Genomic DNA, 16104 nt, shown 5'->3' on the forward strand with positions numbered 1-16104 from the left:
TTTGAGCCCGACAAAAAATTTCGCTTCACAAATCGAAGATGTATTTTTAATCTTGTGACATTACACATGTAATCTTGTGACGTTTTTCGTTACAAAACTTACCACGCCATACGCACGATTTGTGAAGCTATTTCGAAAGTGAAAATTTTGGGGTGAAAAAGAATGAAAAAGTTCACTAGAAAAAAAATTGGTCCATGGCCTTAGGCTCCCTCTGTAAATATTGAGGCTCTACAGGTACAGTGCGAATTTCGTAATTTTCAGGCAGTGATCCTAAGGCCATGGACCAACTTTTTTTTCACGTTTTTTGTTATTCGACCAATTGGGGTCCAATTTAACTGGAAAAAATAAAATCCGGAAGAAGTTTGTTGGAAAAAACTTCTTCGTGAGTCGTCAAGTTGAGATATTTTTCCCCAATTTTAGGCCAGAGACAAACACTCACGACACAAACGTTTGTCAGAAAATTTTCGAAAACTTTTCTGTTCTGGATAGCCTACAACATTCCCAAGAATTTAAGCCTTCTTGAGCAAAAATTTAATCATTTTCCTGATAACTTTACGAATTTTTAAAAGTCGGCGAACTTTGACGACTCACAAAGAAGACTTTTCCGACAAACTTCTTCCGGATTTTATTTTTTCCATTTAAATTGGACACCAATTAGTCGAATAAAAAACTCAAAGTAAGTTTTTGGTAGAGGTCGAAATATGTGGGCAACCAAAAACTCGAAAATTTAGCTTCTCTAATTTTATGCAAGTTGTAAATCAATTTTAAAAAAATTTTAAAATCGATATTTGACACCTAGGGATGAAAACAATTTTTTGTGGACTACGCCAGTCTCGGTCCCTTACCCATCGCACACCCCTATTACAGATTGTTTGAAATGTGAACTTGAAAAAAAAATGTGTGTCACCGTGTTCGTGATCACCTCAGAACTCAGAAGTGTCTTTACCTGTTCTTTCACCTTGCGCCTTCGTAATCAACTCAGAAGTGTCTTTCAGAACCTAGGAAAATTGGAAGAAAAAAAGGACATAACGGCCGCTCACAGATTAACGGTTGAACTACCGGCAGGAATCAAGGACCGATACTAGATAATTGCTAGAACCGTCTACTATAGGATGCATGATCGGTGAGCATGAGTGACAGTTGATTATACTCTAGCGAAACCAATTTCGTCGATTACAATTTACAGGTTTATTTTCAAAAATTCAATATTAATATATTACACATGATCGATTAATTAATTAATTTATATTTTAATAAAAACTGATAAAAAATAAAAATAAAAAATGTAAAAAGATTAAATATCTTACACAATTCACTAAAATTAAAACGTAAAATAAACGAGACGAAAAAAATGTATTAAAATTATGGAATGAGTTATCAATTCGATCAGACCCTGTTCAAGAGAAATTATTTTTTTTTCCTTCATTTATATGTTAAATTTAAAAAAACCGCAATAACGTTCGTACTTTGACATAAAACCGATCAAAATTATTAACTGGACACAATCAACAACTCCTATATCTTAATGCAAAAACATTTAACAGAAACGTAAATTAAAACAAAATAGAAATAGATGTTCCATGAGTAATAGTGGAGAATTAATGTTACATGTCAACTCCTTTCCAGGATTATTTTTCATAAAATATATCTCATTGAAATATGTTAAATCTTCAGTATTACAATTCGGGGTGTACAAAGGCACATGAACTTGTTATAATGGACGGAGAAGATTGTACCCTCTCTGCTTCAACAAAATCTTAAAAAAAAAAACATTTTATTCCCTCTCTGCAAGCGTTATGTAAAATCGTGTCGAGATTGGGCTCAATTTTGTATATCGAAAAATTGTCGTTCAAATGTAGGAATCGGGATCGATCCCAATAAAGAAACTGGGCTGACTTTTGGAATAATTTGCCGCTTTTTCGAAATTCCAACCAACTCAATTTGGTTGATCATTGTTCAGTAATTAAGTCGGCCAACCCGAAGAGATTCAGCTGCCGATAATTTATAAAAATAAAAAATTTATCGAACTTTTGTTGTTCAAAATTCATTTGAAAGTTCAAAATATTGGTAAAACGTTGTACATACACTACACACATCATATCATGTTCATTAAACAATTTTCCAGTAGGGCTCTTTCTTCACAATATACCAATTAAACTTTCGAAAAAAAAACAATTCGTCTCGGTGAACTCACATCTCGTACGATGCTAAAATTCGACCAGACAATTTTTTTTAAAAACAAATCTCTAGCAATTGCTGTGGCGTGCGCCTCGCATCAACGGTACAAGTAGTGATGGCGGTCCGGCTTGTCGCAGGAACGGATGTGACAACAGTTCGGCAGCTGTAGCACGTTGAGCCGGATCACGAACGAGCATGCGATCCAGAAATCCTTGCAACCGCGGCGACACTTTGTGCACATTCTTCAGATTCGGTGGCTTCGTGTCACGGATGCGTCGCATCGCTTGCAGTGGTGGTTCGTTGAAGAACGGCGGCTCTCCGTCGACCATTTCAATTACCATGATACCTAGCGACCAGATGTCCACTTCGGGACCGTACGGCAATCGAGATATCACCTGGTGGAATACGGGAAATGTTGATTGGTCATGTTGAACAAAAAGAAGCAGATTTTACCTCTGGGCTCATCCAGTACGGCGTTCCGACGAGTGACTTACGTTTGGGTAGCTCTTGCGATACTTGAGCACAAAATCCAAAGTCCGAAAGTTTCACCTGAGAAGATTGTCGTGGAGTTAGAACGGAAAACTAATTGACATAGTCAACAGCGACTTACCCGACCATCAGTGGCTAGTAATATTGAATCAGATTTTATGTCTCTATGTATGACACCCTGAAACGAACCAATCAAAATTCAGTTAAAACCCCGTACAGCGACAAAATCGACAATTTCGCCTTACTTGAGAGTGTAAGTATGCTAAAGCCTTCAAGCATTGCTTGCATACGGTGGCGATTTGTTCTTCATCCATACGAGAATGTGTCACGATATCAGTCAATGCACCACCCTCCAAATACTCCATAACAACCCACAACTCGTCATTAACCAGAAAGCTGCTATATGTTTCGACAATATTCGGATGGTGATAGTCCCTCATGATCACCACTTCGTTGAATAACAATTCACGGCGTTGCTGCTTACGCAGATCCATCTTTTTAACAGCAACCTGTCGACCTTCGTGGGAGAGAAATCAATTAAATTTTCTTTTGAATTTCAATCGAAAATGTTTCAAATTTTTTACCAGTTGATCGATCCGTTGCAATGCATACCGTTCCAGTGGATCCTTCTCCAATTTTCATAAAATTTTCCAAATTCTCTCGTGGATCTCCAGCTGATACAACCATCTGTAACGCTGCTCGGAACTGTAAGCAATGAAACGGTTAAACGAAATGCCAACTAAAGAGTCAAACCTCACTCACCTGTTCGTGTGTCAATCGTTGTTCCTGTTTCACGCCACTCGGACTTGGCCCAGTCGTTCCACTAATACTTCCGCCACCAGTACTCTGAACCGTCGTCGATGCATTACCACCACTGGAACTAGATGCACGTGAATTAGCGACATGTTGCTGATGAACATGCGTCGACTGTTGTGGGTTTAGATTCTGATCCGTTGAACTGGTTGTAGGCAATGGTGGACGATTGATCTGAGGTTGTTGATGTTGCGGATTTTGGTTGAATTGCTGCTGTGGCTGTAAATGCTGTGGAAGTGGCTGTTGTCCATGATGAGGGAAGTGATGCGGATGCTGGGCATATGGCGGCCGGTGATTGCTACCAACGGAACCAGCTGGTGATGTTTGCTGAGGCCTAACAGAAGTTAGAAATTAGATCAATTTATGGGTAGATAGATCAATGCTTAGTGTACGATCGATCGTGTTATTTGTGTAGTGAGGAAGATGTTCGCTTCAAAATTTCGCTGCTGCAAAGTGAGTCGAAGTTTTAGATTCTTTAGTCGTAAGAACGATTCTCATTTGAACAGAAGATCCACCTGATGTGTAGCATTGATGAAACAAACAAGGACCGCAAATGTTTGACCCACTGAAGCAGAGGTTTACTATTCTGTATAATTCAATGTCTTCGAAAAAGTGTAGTATAGTTTTTGTGCCACCGAGAATTGAAATACGACGGATTTCAATATCGATAACTAGATTGAAATGTCCAAAATTACAACACCCGTTTTCATGGCTTATTACAACACTCAAACCAGTGTTGAAATGAAATTCGTATGAGTTATTACAGCATTCGTTTTAAAAAAATGCAAAGCAACGTGATCGATCAAATTCGAAGAGTGATTGTTTACAGTGAAAATTCTGAATTTTTGTGCATTTGTCTATTTCAATTCTCGGTTGGCACAAAGCATGATGTGTTACACGTATTGTAATGAGATTTTTTCAGCACACGACCCAATTTTCCTTACTCGCTCCGCTCGTAAGGAAAACTTGGGTCTAGTGCTGAAAAAATCAACATTACAATACTTGTAACACAACATACTATTGTACCACTCACGAGCACTTGTGGCAGTCGCCACACCCCAAACGACGCAAAATCAGCGAAAATTCTTTTAAACGGTAAATTTTGAGGTTTTTGCTAGACCTCAATGCAGTGGTTTGATACATTAGGAGTAATTTTACATTGACAATATGAAATTCAAATGTTTTTACGAAATTGTGAGCACATAAGAAAGAGTTACCTTTAAGCTACAAGTTCTAGAACATTTAAGCAGGGCTCATTATTTGGAATTTTAATTCTGAAGATTGCAAAAAATCGTAAAGGGATTCCGAAAAAATTCTGAGAAGAATTCCAAAATTGTGAGAAGAATTTCGAAAAGTTCGGAATAGAGTTCCGAAAAATTCGAAGAATTCTCAAAAATTGTAAATGTGATCGTTTGTGATCGTTTTCGTGATCGAAAATGTATGGTAGCAGGTAAACTAGCATTTTGAATGTAAAAAATTTATATACACGATCACAAACGCGGCATGGAAAGCTTGGATAACGTACGTAACAGATAGCATTTTAGTTCCACATCAGCATCCATCACTACCGACACAGATCTGTCATAGATTTTGACTCATTTATGACATAGCAGAGCTTTATCAAACTAGTCATGCTCTGAAAGTAATTGACTGCAGCTTTATAACGAAACCACTCACATCCGCAAAATACATCCGTAACGGCCGTAAAATGAGTCTAAGAACACTCATTTATCGACCTTTGAAGATCTGTTACCAGCAACTAATGGTGGCTAGAGACTATCGGAGTCCTGTTTTGAATTCCTCAGACCAAGACCTTTCAAACGCTACGTATATGATCCCAGACGAAATTGGTCCGAAAAATCAGTAGATGAATTCGAAAAAATTCGGAAAGAATTCCGAAAAATTCGAAAAAGAATTCCTAAAATTTCGAAGAATTCCAAAACTTTCGGAAAAGAATTCCGTAAAATTAGGAAACGAATCTAAAAGTTCTGTGGAAAAAAAGAGAAATTTTGTTTCTCAGTTTTTCGAGAACTAATCGGATGTTTTAGAATTAAAATCCCCGATAACAAGCCATGCACTTATGTACCTATGTAGGTATGTACTCTATTTATTTTACCTTTTCTTATCGGTAAAAAACGTGCATGTTTGAAGTATGTCAACAACTTAATTGTTACAAGCAATTCAAGTTTTGATAAGACCTCAACTGAACATGAACCTGAGCACGTAAATTTTATTTAAAAAATAAAATCAACTACCTGTTCGCTCGGCCGAATATGTGAGATAATTTTTATCATCAAACCTATGCAATCGAACATGTCTTGCTCTACGTCCTTCCATATACCCAAAAAAAACACACAAAATTCAAACTCACCGTAAATATGGTGCCGGTATGTCTGTATGTACATTGATAGGGCTAAGAGTGTTGCCATTGGTACCGGTCGTATTGTTTTGGTATGTCGGCTGATTATCGGAAAAACTATGTAACGATCCGGTTGGTGGCCCGGTTCCGTGAACACCGGCCATGGCTGGCTGTTGACGATTCCATTCTTGATGATTCGGTTGCTGGGGTTGTGGTTTCGATGAAAAATTACTGCCATCACCTCGTCTCATGCTGGGATATTGTACTAACTGGGACTGTTCTTCCGGCATTTCAACTTTAGACGAGAAAAAAAAGGAATCAACGGTCAACGAGTTAGTAAAGCTAGGACGGAACTTGCGGATGGAAGAAAATCGAAATTTTAAGAGCTGGGCCTAGACAACAACACTCAATTGATAGTTTGACGTTTCTATGGAAACTGAAGTGACTTTGAATGATTGACACTATTGGCTATGGACGTGATATTTCTCTTAATCGACTGTCGTATAGCTTACCCAGAGAAGGTGGAACATTGGCATTTCCTCTAATATCACGACGCATCCGAGGTGGACTGGAACTGCGAAGTGAATTGGATCTAGCCACATGAGATGTTTTCGGTAGGACGATTCCATTCGGCTGTTGATCGTCTTGCAGTTTGTTGTTGTTCAAATGGGGGCGTACGATTGTTTTCAAGTCGAGTATTTCGGTTGGAGTAATTTCGGATGGATCAACGAACGGTAATGGTCGATTGGTTGATTTAAGTATTTGATTGTTGCCGACAATCGATGCCCATTGCAGCGGTAGTCCTACGTATCTGCCTTCCCGTTTATCGAAGCCAGTGTGAACGCGATGTTCGAAATTACTGGGCGACGAAATTTGTGGCTTCTTTTTCTTCTTCGAAAACATATTTTTATTCGCTTATTTCACTGGCAACGTACACTAATCTCATCACTTTCTCCTATTGAGCACTGAAGAAAAACAGAAAAACCAACAGGAAGTGGTTAATTAATGTCTTCGTTTATATATTGATGCAAAAAAGCACACAATACACTGAACACTGAATCTTCGATCAAACAGCCGCGACTGATACGGTCCCTAGTTTATCGTATTACGGCCTGTTCCAAACGCATACGAACAAAATCGTTTCTTAGACACGCACCAACTAATGGTCCACACACATCAGAATTTCGTCGTTAAGAATTTATTCCGTTTGGTGCTTTTATGGTCGTTTTTTTTAAGCAAACACCAAGTTGACATAAATTTCACCCATGTCATCGCTTATACAATGCTGGTATAACATACCATCGCGCTCAACACACTTTCTGAATACAAATTGACTTTAAATATTGGACGATATGCAAATAAACATAAACGTCGCAAACGCGTTTCGGACAGGGGTTGGTATAGTAGTATCGGTATATCCAAATAACAAGAGCATCCGATAATCGGATGAAATTAATTAAAGGAAAAATAAACAAACAAATTTAATTAAAATGAGAAACACACAACGCTGCACTGAACTGTCAATGGAATTCTGCTCTATGCCTGTAGCAGTTTTTAACAGTTAAAAACCTCTTTACGTATGTGTGCGTGTGTGTTATGTGTGAAACTGCTTGAATAACTGGAAGTACTGGAAATGTACAACAGGTGAAAAAAACGTATCAGAGGTGATTGTGAATTGGTAGCAGATTTTACGCAATATTTTAAGAATTTAAGGCGGGAATTGTAAACATAATAATTTGCCTCCATGACATCTGTCCGAAATGATTTATTTCATAGGTCTTAAGATTACACATAGTTTAAATTGGATTCACAGTCCTCCGTTTTCATTCCGTTTTGCCTTCGCTTACGCCTTTATTTTATTCTTTAAATTCATCTGTCAAATGAACGGAGATATAATCATAACGGCATGACTATAGGGCAATACTCTATCTAGCAAACAATCTTCAGTTTGACACTTTCAAAATACCAACTTATTTATTGATTGATTGACTAGAAGTTGTATCGCTTTTTATACCTTATTTAGACATTAGACTATACCTGAGTGTGTATATTCATTGATTTTTACCACCTTAAGTAGTTAGGTTGCTGTAGAGTGTATTCCTATGAGGTTACTTGTAGATGTCACAAAACAGCACAGGACCTTTATTTAGTATTTTGAAAATCAGGGTCTAATGAGAGAAAATCACTTGAAATGTGCGTAGCGCTGCGTGTAAGTCTTAAAATTTTTGTTTCCTTCGACGAAGATTGAAAATCATAAGGTCAAGTTCTCAGATGGGCAATGTTGAAGTAGTGAGATTGGGGTAATTCTAAACGTAATTTGTTTTTCCTCATTACCACGAAGTCTTTGCGCTGGTTGACAAAAGTTTAAAATTCTTTAAATTATTAGTAAAAGGAACATTATCGTTGAAAAAATTCTTGGAGAGGAAAACGATTTTTTACCTGTTGTCTCACAAAAACACGCATAAGATAAACCTAAAATCACTGAAAGACAGGACAAAGATTTAATTTTATGATGTCCATATGTTTACTCGTATGAGTAAGAGTAACTGGTCGTTTTGAATCAGGGGACCGGATTCATGAAGTCTCAAGAGATATTACTACTTGAAAATTATGATAGTTAATGCTTGTTTTCCTCTTACCAAAAAAGTACCCCGTGTGAGATACAAAATTGAATTTTTTTCAATTTTTCCTTTGTTTTTTTGACAGCTCGCTCTCTCACGGAGTACTTTTTGTTGACTGGAATGGGCATTTATGAAATCAGAAAGCTGATCAATGGTTTTTGCGCCGAACTGTTCTCCTGAGCTCAGAGAATAGACCGATGCAAAGAGAGCTATTTTCGTAAAGATAAATGCGTGTTAGCGGTGTTTGCCGATGTACGGTAAAAATAATATGCGTGTGGGTCATTCTTTACCATTGTGTTAAATTGAAATTTAAACAATACCGTGCAGCGACAAAAATTAAATATAAAGCGGAACTGAGCCAATCCTCTCTTTGCATCGATCTATTTGTATTCAAGCCGAGGGGTGACTCACTTCTAGTTAAATGGATTAAATGGATTAAATGGATTAAATGGAAGTGAGTCACCCATCGATTCAAGCTCAATATTGAAGCTTCTCCTGAGCTCAGAGTTAAAGTGTCTGATAACTGCCCTTAAAATTTACTAATCTTTTATACCCAAAATAATTCATAATTCCTAATTGTTATGATTCAAATAAATCGTTCGATCTTCTACTTCTTATGAATTATGCCATAAAAATATCCCATGTGCACCAATGAAAGTTTAAAACAGGTATGGTCTATTGTTCGCCCGGAGGACATAAAAATTTGATTTTCGTACTTAAACGCACTCATTTTCATATTATTTTGACATAAAATGTGACTGCGTTTAAGACGAATTCGCCGATCGACCATACCTGTTCTAGACTTTCATTGATGTGCACGAGAGGTCGAATAAAAAAATTTTAAAGCTCACCGTGGCTGATATTGCATAATGTACACTTCTAATCGATGCATGTTTCCGATTGATTTCATTAGTTCGTGACTTATTAATAATCAATTCTATGCATATTCATCTACGTGCCGTAATGTTTCTGGTTTGCCTTCGTGCTCACTTTTATTTGTACTGGTAATCACGTTTGCACGTCGACTTTTGGATATCAATACCAGGTTGTACAGTTTGTGAACTGTTTGACGCTCAAGTACTGAAAATCGAATTTTAAACGAAACATCGAAAGTCTCACGAGTCTTATGTAATAGTGTTTTACTTGCTTGCGAAAAGCATTCATAACATGTAATTTCAAGAACTTTCGACAGCCTCAACATATAAAATGCAATACAGATCTCGGGAGTCACGTTTAGGCGAGTGCATTGATTTCGGCTTCGTCTCGGATCAACAAAAATGCACACATAACCTTGACTTTTCACTTTTCCTTCTTTATGTAAATGTATGACTATGAAAGAGTCTAGACGAGGAACTAAAATTGCCAATATTATCGATTCCTGAGATTCGTGGGTTTGCACCGACTATTGTTTGGTGTGGTTGGATTGTAAGTGGAATTGCTTTTATTTACGGACTAATTTGAAACAACATCACACCGATGTCGTTCTAAAGCAATAAACTAAAAGTGTAAAGGGCTAAGTAAATTGTCGGAAGCACATAGAAGAACTTCGGAAGAAGAATAAGCAATCAAAGATTTGAATGTAGAAGGTCAGAGTTCTCCCTGTCAAGGAAAGTTGACACTCAAGTTAAAACGTTTTCTGACAGATTTGACCAGGAGATTCATCCAGTAGGTCTTTCCACAGATTTTTCGAATAAATTTTGTCTTCAATTCCTTGGTGAAATAGGAAGTCAAAACAGTAGTCTCTCAAATCTTTTATCTTTTGAGACGTAAGACTACGATTTTCGAACTTTTGAAACTTTGATTTTCATCTAGGAAGTTGAAGGTATCGTCAAAAGTGTAGTTGCTCTATGGTTGCACCTGCACACGTTTGATTTACCATAAGAAATCTTAAACGGACTATTTTTGACGAGAACAGTATTTACTACATACTTACCATGGCACCATACTAAGTGGAAAAAATGAAGGAATTACATTAAATTGTTGTGGAGTTCAGTGACTGAGTACAGGTCACACCATTTAATGAAATCAAAAATTATTTTCGTATAACAAGACGGGCCAGATAGGAATTCGAATACGATCCAATATATAAAATTCGTTCACCCTTATCACCTTTCACTTCCAACACTTCCGATAAATGTGTAGTCTGGCCATCCGGACTAGAATACGCGGTAATTATTTTACCGTTGGCATTCACTTCTGTAATCATCCCGTAATTCGTTGCATAGAGTAAAAATACTTTGTCTATTGTCGGTTTGAGTGAATGTCCCAACGATTGCAGCTGCTCGATGTTAAAAACATTGCCAACATTTTCGATGGCCGTACTACTAAGAAATGCAAGACGAACCAAAAATTTTCTCAACAATGGTACGTCAGCTAAACGATCTGCCATCAAGGGAGTGGAAGCGTTTCTGACTGATGCATAGGCTACCCAATACGTTTCCTGATCCCGATTCGCACTTCGCCTTATATTGTCGCATTCGCCGGGAAGTGCGGCAAAAAACTCTGTTTTACCAGTCTTGGGACCTTTGATAAAAGTTCGCGTGAGTCTTCGAAGACCGAATTCACAGACGATGACAGCGTCCTTGCTGTCAGTGATCTGCACACCATTAGGAAAAACGAAATCGGTACCAGCAACGGTCACTTTGCGGGCATTGATGTCATACTTCAATAGGCGTCCGCTCTTATCATGCTCGATGAGAGCAACGGTACCATGCAACAAATCCCATTTCGTACTGACATCGCTAAGGTAAATCACATCGCCGCCATCGGTGCCCGCACCTTCATCAAGAGTTATATCGTCGAAGAAAACCGATTCACCGCCAGGTAAATTTTTAGTAGCCGAGATGGCAAGAAGCTGAGTCACTTTCGGATTCGGTGCAGTTACAGAATCTATCATATGTAGCCCATGGAATGCGTCGATCACATAAAGTATTCCTTTCGAATTGAAACGTATGCCTAATGGACGACCGCATTCCTGAAGTTTCGAATCCGCATCACATTTACCATTGCCGATTTTTGCAATTGGCACAACCTTGTCTTCGTCAACGCGAACCACGAGCCCGCCAAATGTGCCGGTGTATATTTTGTCTGAATGTAAATTTAACAAATTGAAACATAATTTAGCATGACGGATAGCACGGATACTCACTGTCCCAGACGGCAAGAGATTCGGGACCATGAATTTTGACTGGTAGATGCTCAGCACCGGACAGTATTGTGTTGTGTTCTAGTGGACCATCAAACGATGGAAATAGGTTGGCGCTGAAAATGTGAAATTGGTAGACTCAAGTCAGCAATTATCATTTTTAAAAGCAGGAGGATCCTTTCTTCAAGATGTAACGAAGAGTTCCTAACGGCCTAGAAATCTTAGATCCACATATGAGCTGTAATCATTCCCGATACAAGAAATGTTTGATTGTCATGAATCTAATGCTGTCACTAATATCTTTCAATGCTGCGTGTGTGAGGATATCCTCCTATTGTTATTAGGGAGAATTTTTGGGAAAAGTTTTTCCCACATTTTCCATTGACATGGGCCGACTAGGTAAGCGAAAATATTTTCAACTGACAGTTTGGCACAACAAAACGCTGACATCATACAACGAACGGTGTCGGGGAATCTCGCACACGCGATCATAGTATGCGTCCTTTTACGACATGAAAGTCATGACTGTGCGAGATTCACCAGTTAGAGGTGAATCTCGCACACCATGAATTTGTGTGGTGTGCGAGATTACCCTACCCCCAACGAACGTCAAAACATATGCGTTACAGCGGCCCACTATGCGTTGGTTTGATATATACGTCACACTTACGGCGTGAATTACGTCCTTGTTCGGAAAGTTTTATTTTGCCAAGTGTGGCGTTTGCAGCTCGAGCCGAAGGATGATTTTGTCATTGATCGCTAGAAGGGCCCTAACCGAGTGCTAAATGTGCATATATCATCATATATGTCAATCAAAAGAAAATCCTTCTAGATTTAGTGACCACTCATGCTTGAAGTGCGTTGGCTGATCGATGAGAACTTTCATTATTTGTTGAATAACACGTCGTGTCACTAAATTGGGTCAACGATAAGAAAATTGCTGAGAAATTCTAAATAAATTAAAATAAACATGGTACCGACAGCTGTATGTATGATACAATTTATAATTCCCTTGACTCTAAGTCATGGGTTTTACGAAAGAAAATACACCGAAAAAACGGTAAATGTTAAAATTTTGTGCCCTTTGTTAACACGATAACTTGAGTAAATCTCAACCGATTTTCAAAAACTTTTTTTTAATCGACGAAGTATTGAAATCCTCAGGTCAAGTTCGAAAATGGACGGTATCGGTTCAACCATCTGGTGGTAGTTCTCGAAAGAAGCCTTTTCTGCTCTTTGTTAACACGACAACTTGAGTAAATCTCAACCGATTTAAAAAAAAAAAAATTATTCGACGAAGTATTGAAATCCTCAGGTCAAGTTCGAACCAGTTCCATGGTATCGGTTCAACCATCTGGTGGTAGTTCTCGAAAGAAGCCTTTTCTCCTTTTTGTTAACACGACAACTGGAGTAATTCTCAACCGATTTAAAAAAAAAATGTTTGGTGGAGAATGGAAATAATTCCTGATGTTAGGTTCTAAGATAGATTTGGTTGGTCTAACGAACAAGCTGATGTTGCTAACAGAATTTTTGTATATATATTTCAATGGTATTTTTCTTGTTATGCGACTTTGCCTTGTAAACAAAAACGAATAAATAGAAGAAAAATTAACGAAGTTTGCGGCCAGAGCGAAGCGAGGGCCGTAATTCACACGAGTTTAAATTTCATTGAAAACATGCGTCATTTTTTTTACCGGTGCATTTTATATACATAGTTTCGAAGATTGTCAGTGCAACTAAACAGAATTAAATCATCAATGAGAGATTTATTAGACCGTTCTAGTAGTTCTTATTCTAAATGCGTTTTTGTGGCCATCAACATACAAAATTGCATTTCATTGAAATAAATCAACAAATAAAAATACTATTGAGAAGCTCAGACAAACAGTCAAGGGATCTGACCCACCCAACAGGTGGGACCTAGTTGCTAGAGAAATCTAATTACGCTCACAGTTTAAAGAAATTAAATTTCGCATAATTGGCCCTGATTGTCAATATATAATTCCAATCAGTGCTTAATGGTTTCCATAATTTTCATATCGATATGAACATTGGACAAGTGTCTCGCAGATAATAATTTCTGCTTGATTATTAAGTAAATTTTGGTTGCATAATCCATTAGTTAGGACAGTATATTAACGATTGTTATGGAAATAAATATTATCAAATTTGCACTCCCAAACATTAATCAAAACTAGAATGGGATGTGTTCTTTTGGAAGCAACAAGAGTTTTTTTGTTTAGTTTTTTTTTTTCAGGCCCGTAGTTACGGTGGAGCCACAAGCTCTTTGAGAATATGAAAAAAAGGTTTTTTTTTTTAAATTTTAGATGTCATATTGCCGATCCGAGCCGAAGAAAATCGAGTAAATACCGCAGATAATCTTAGTGAGACTTCAGCAACACGTGGCTTTTATCACACTAGTGCGATAAAACCCCTTTCACTAGTTCGATAAAATACGTTCATACGTCATTGAACACAGGCGGCGAAGGTTACAAATATCACTGAATTGCATAAATAACTATTGTTGTCGTCATTCAACCCCTGGAATGTAAAAAAACATCCTCTAGCTAAGGGCCTGCATTTTTTGTTTCTTGTATATTTACACGCAGCACTAATAGATCAAACACAAACCTGTAAGCTATCGGTTCAATATCAATTAGATATTGATTGGGCGGTCCAAACGTTAAATAGGATACAAAAATAGCAACGATGACAGCCGTTTTCTGCATTGTGAATGATTTTAAAGAAATAGACGGAACTATCGAACTATTTGATTCAAAAAACTAATTTTAACTGCATCTACTTAAATTGAAACACTTCAAGAACCACAGTAATTTCAACGTTCGACGAATTATTTAATCTTTCAAGTTCATTATCCAACTGATACTGTCGAACTGTTCGCCTGAAAATGGTGATGTCTAGTTTGTCTCATATGGAAGATTAATTTTTCATGTATAAATACTACCACGGTTACATACATGCTATTGATCTATGTGATGGTTGAATCAAAAATGAACAGCGAGAAAAAAATAGGCGATTCGTTCATCCATGTGTAACAGGTTATGCATTCCCACCAAATTATTTTTCTAATCCAACACGGTATTCTCATTCGATTTTTTTGTTTGCATTGTAGCAAGAGTTCTTGTCGTAATGTGTGGTGTATTGCTAGAATACATACAACAAATCTGTGTATTGTTAGAGCATAATCACTGCAACTAAATATATGTATATCGTTGTTAAGAACGGATTCTTACAAGGTCAAGTTATTGGTTTTGGTTCAAAATCTATTACATAAAGTTGAGAAGCAAAGATTTTATGTCATGGATGACTCCTGGTCGAATCACGTAGATGTGATAAGTACTTATACAGTTAAACGTTTTGCATAAGTAATTTACAATTTCAATTCAAGTTCAAGGTCGAAAATGCATGAAATTCGATGAAAGCTCGGTTTTCGACGAGCAAGCATGTGAAAGACTATTAAATGGCAGAGGGTGGTAAGTGCATTTCATTGTCACAAACAGCGACGTAAAGGGCACTTTACTGCTCGTTAGCATGTCCCTTATGTAGTTAAGCGTCAGAACGTGCAAAATTTGCTGATAATTACACATCTATAGACTAATGAAGGGCTTTGCACTCGATGTCATAAAAACAGACCTCGCACTCAAAAATGGCGTGCCTTATTAAGGAAGTAAGGAGGTTTTTTAAAAAAATAAGGAGAAAATAAGGAATTTTTCGGTTGAAATTAAGGAGAAAATAAGGAGCTTGGAAGTAAATTTTTGGGTAAAAATCTTGATGATTTTTTATACGCACACCCCCTGCACGCTTTTTTAGGCTCATAATCAAAAATTACGAAGTTTTTCAAAAATTCCCATACCCATATTCAACGATTTTACACTAATTTAATCCACTTAAATCCACTTAAACGCAATGGGCCACGTTCAGAAACGAAACGTTCATGACATCTGGGTAAACTTTCACGACCAAAGTACATCGTGAGAAATCTAACCTCAAAGTTAAACTTGACAGCGTTAACTCAACGAGGCCTATGAATTACCATGGTTTAATAGTAAACGTTAATTTGAAATTATTAACCTTAGCTTACCGCTACTTTCTTATACCATGTCAATTGTTTATTTTGTGGACTGTGAATATTTACGTGTAAATATTAATACAAATAATCCACACAACCCACAAAATAAGACTATGGCTCTTTACAACATTCCATTGGTTGTAGGTCGTGTTTTGAACCTCAGGATAAAACTGTACATTTCTCAATATGCTACATTCCTTAATTTTCTTTTAGGTGAAGTAGAGATTAGAGGTCAGAATTATATCAAATTTGTAAACAACACAATAATTTGATCAAATGAATTTAAGTTTATGTAGGTCTTGTTTTTTTGTGTGATCTACCACCAAATAGTTTGTTGGGAAAGTTTCCCTCTTAGTACATCAGTGAAATAATAAAATAATGATTCTTCCCATAGATGACTTGGAACAGG

At 37.3% G+C, this 16104-nt stretch overlaps 2 protein-coding genes and 1 long non-coding RNA gene across 3 annotated transcripts in view; 1 reads left to right on the forward strand and 2 right to left on the reverse strand.

The window, feature by feature from the left end:
* The window catches only part of LOC119070809, a 531393-nt gene that overhangs the window by 428873 nt on the left and 86416 nt on the right, over positions 1 to 16104 (forward strand). The gene's annotated exons all lie outside the window — the stretch shown is intronic.
* Positions 1427 to 7412, reverse strand: LOC119070245 (serine/threonine-protein kinase PAK mbt). The gene is made up of 9 exons (XM_037174517.1): positions 7139 to 7412; positions 6352 to 6804; positions 5852 to 6134; positions 3430 to 3814; positions 3252 to 3372; positions 2913 to 3184; positions 2789 to 2845; positions 2632 to 2727; positions 1427 to 2573 (listed from the first exon to the last, which is right to left on the reverse strand). The coding sequence occupies exons 2-9, from the start codon at positions 6740 to 6742 to the stop codon at positions 2247 to 2249; spliced, it is 1932 nt and encodes a 643-aa protein (XP_037030412.1). The 5' UTR covers positions 6743 to 6804; positions 7139 to 7412; the 3' UTR covers positions 1427 to 2246.
* Positions 10444 to 14517, reverse strand: LOC119070410 (adipocyte plasma membrane-associated protein-like). Its single transcript, XM_037174742.1, has 3 exons — positions 14237 to 14517; positions 11609 to 11721; positions 10444 to 11547 (listed from the first exon to the last, which is right to left on the reverse strand). The coding sequence occupies exons 1-3, from the start codon at positions 14332 to 14334 to the stop codon at positions 10493 to 10495; spliced, it is 1266 nt and encodes a 421-aa protein (XP_037030637.1). The 5' UTR covers positions 14335 to 14517; the 3' UTR covers positions 10444 to 10492.

Source organism: Bradysia coprophila, chromosome II, assembly GCF_014529535.1.
Source record: "Bradysia coprophila strain Holo2 chromosome II, BU_Bcop_v1, whole genome shotgun sequence".
NCBI classification, from domain to species: Eukaryota; Metazoa; Arthropoda; class Insecta; order Diptera; family Sciaridae; genus Bradysia; species Bradysia coprophila.

What these genes read in the sequence shown, in the direction of transcription:
- LOC119070410 (XM_037174742.1), bottom strand. Translation starts at nt 14,334, where the DNA reads ATGCAGAAAACGGCTGTCATCGTTGCTATTTTTGTATCCTATTTAACG. An exon ending in ATTGAACCGATAGCTTACAG is followed by an intron (nt 11,722 to 14,236) that starts GTTTGTGTTTGA and finishes TCACATTTTCAG; the next exon opens with CGCCAACCTATTTCCATCGT. An exon ending in ATCTCTTGCCGTCTGGGACA is followed by an intron (nt 11,548 to 11,608) that starts GTGAGTATCCGT and finishes ATTTACATTCAG; the next exon opens with ACAAAATATACACCGGCACA.
- LOC119070245 (XM_037174517.1), bottom strand. Translation starts at nt 6,742, where the DNA reads ATGTTTTCGAAGAAGAAAAAGAAGCCACAAATTTCGTCGCCCAGTAAT. An exon ending in CAATGTTCCACCTTCTCTGG is followed by an intron (nt 6,135 to 6,351) that starts GTAAGCTATACG and finishes TCTCGTCTAAAG; the next exon opens with TTGAAATGCCGGAAGAACAG. An exon ending in TGCAACGGATCGATCAACTG is followed by an intron (nt 3,185 to 3,251) that starts GTAAAAAATTTG and finishes TCTCCCACGAAG; the next exon opens with GTCGACAGGTTGCTGTTAAA.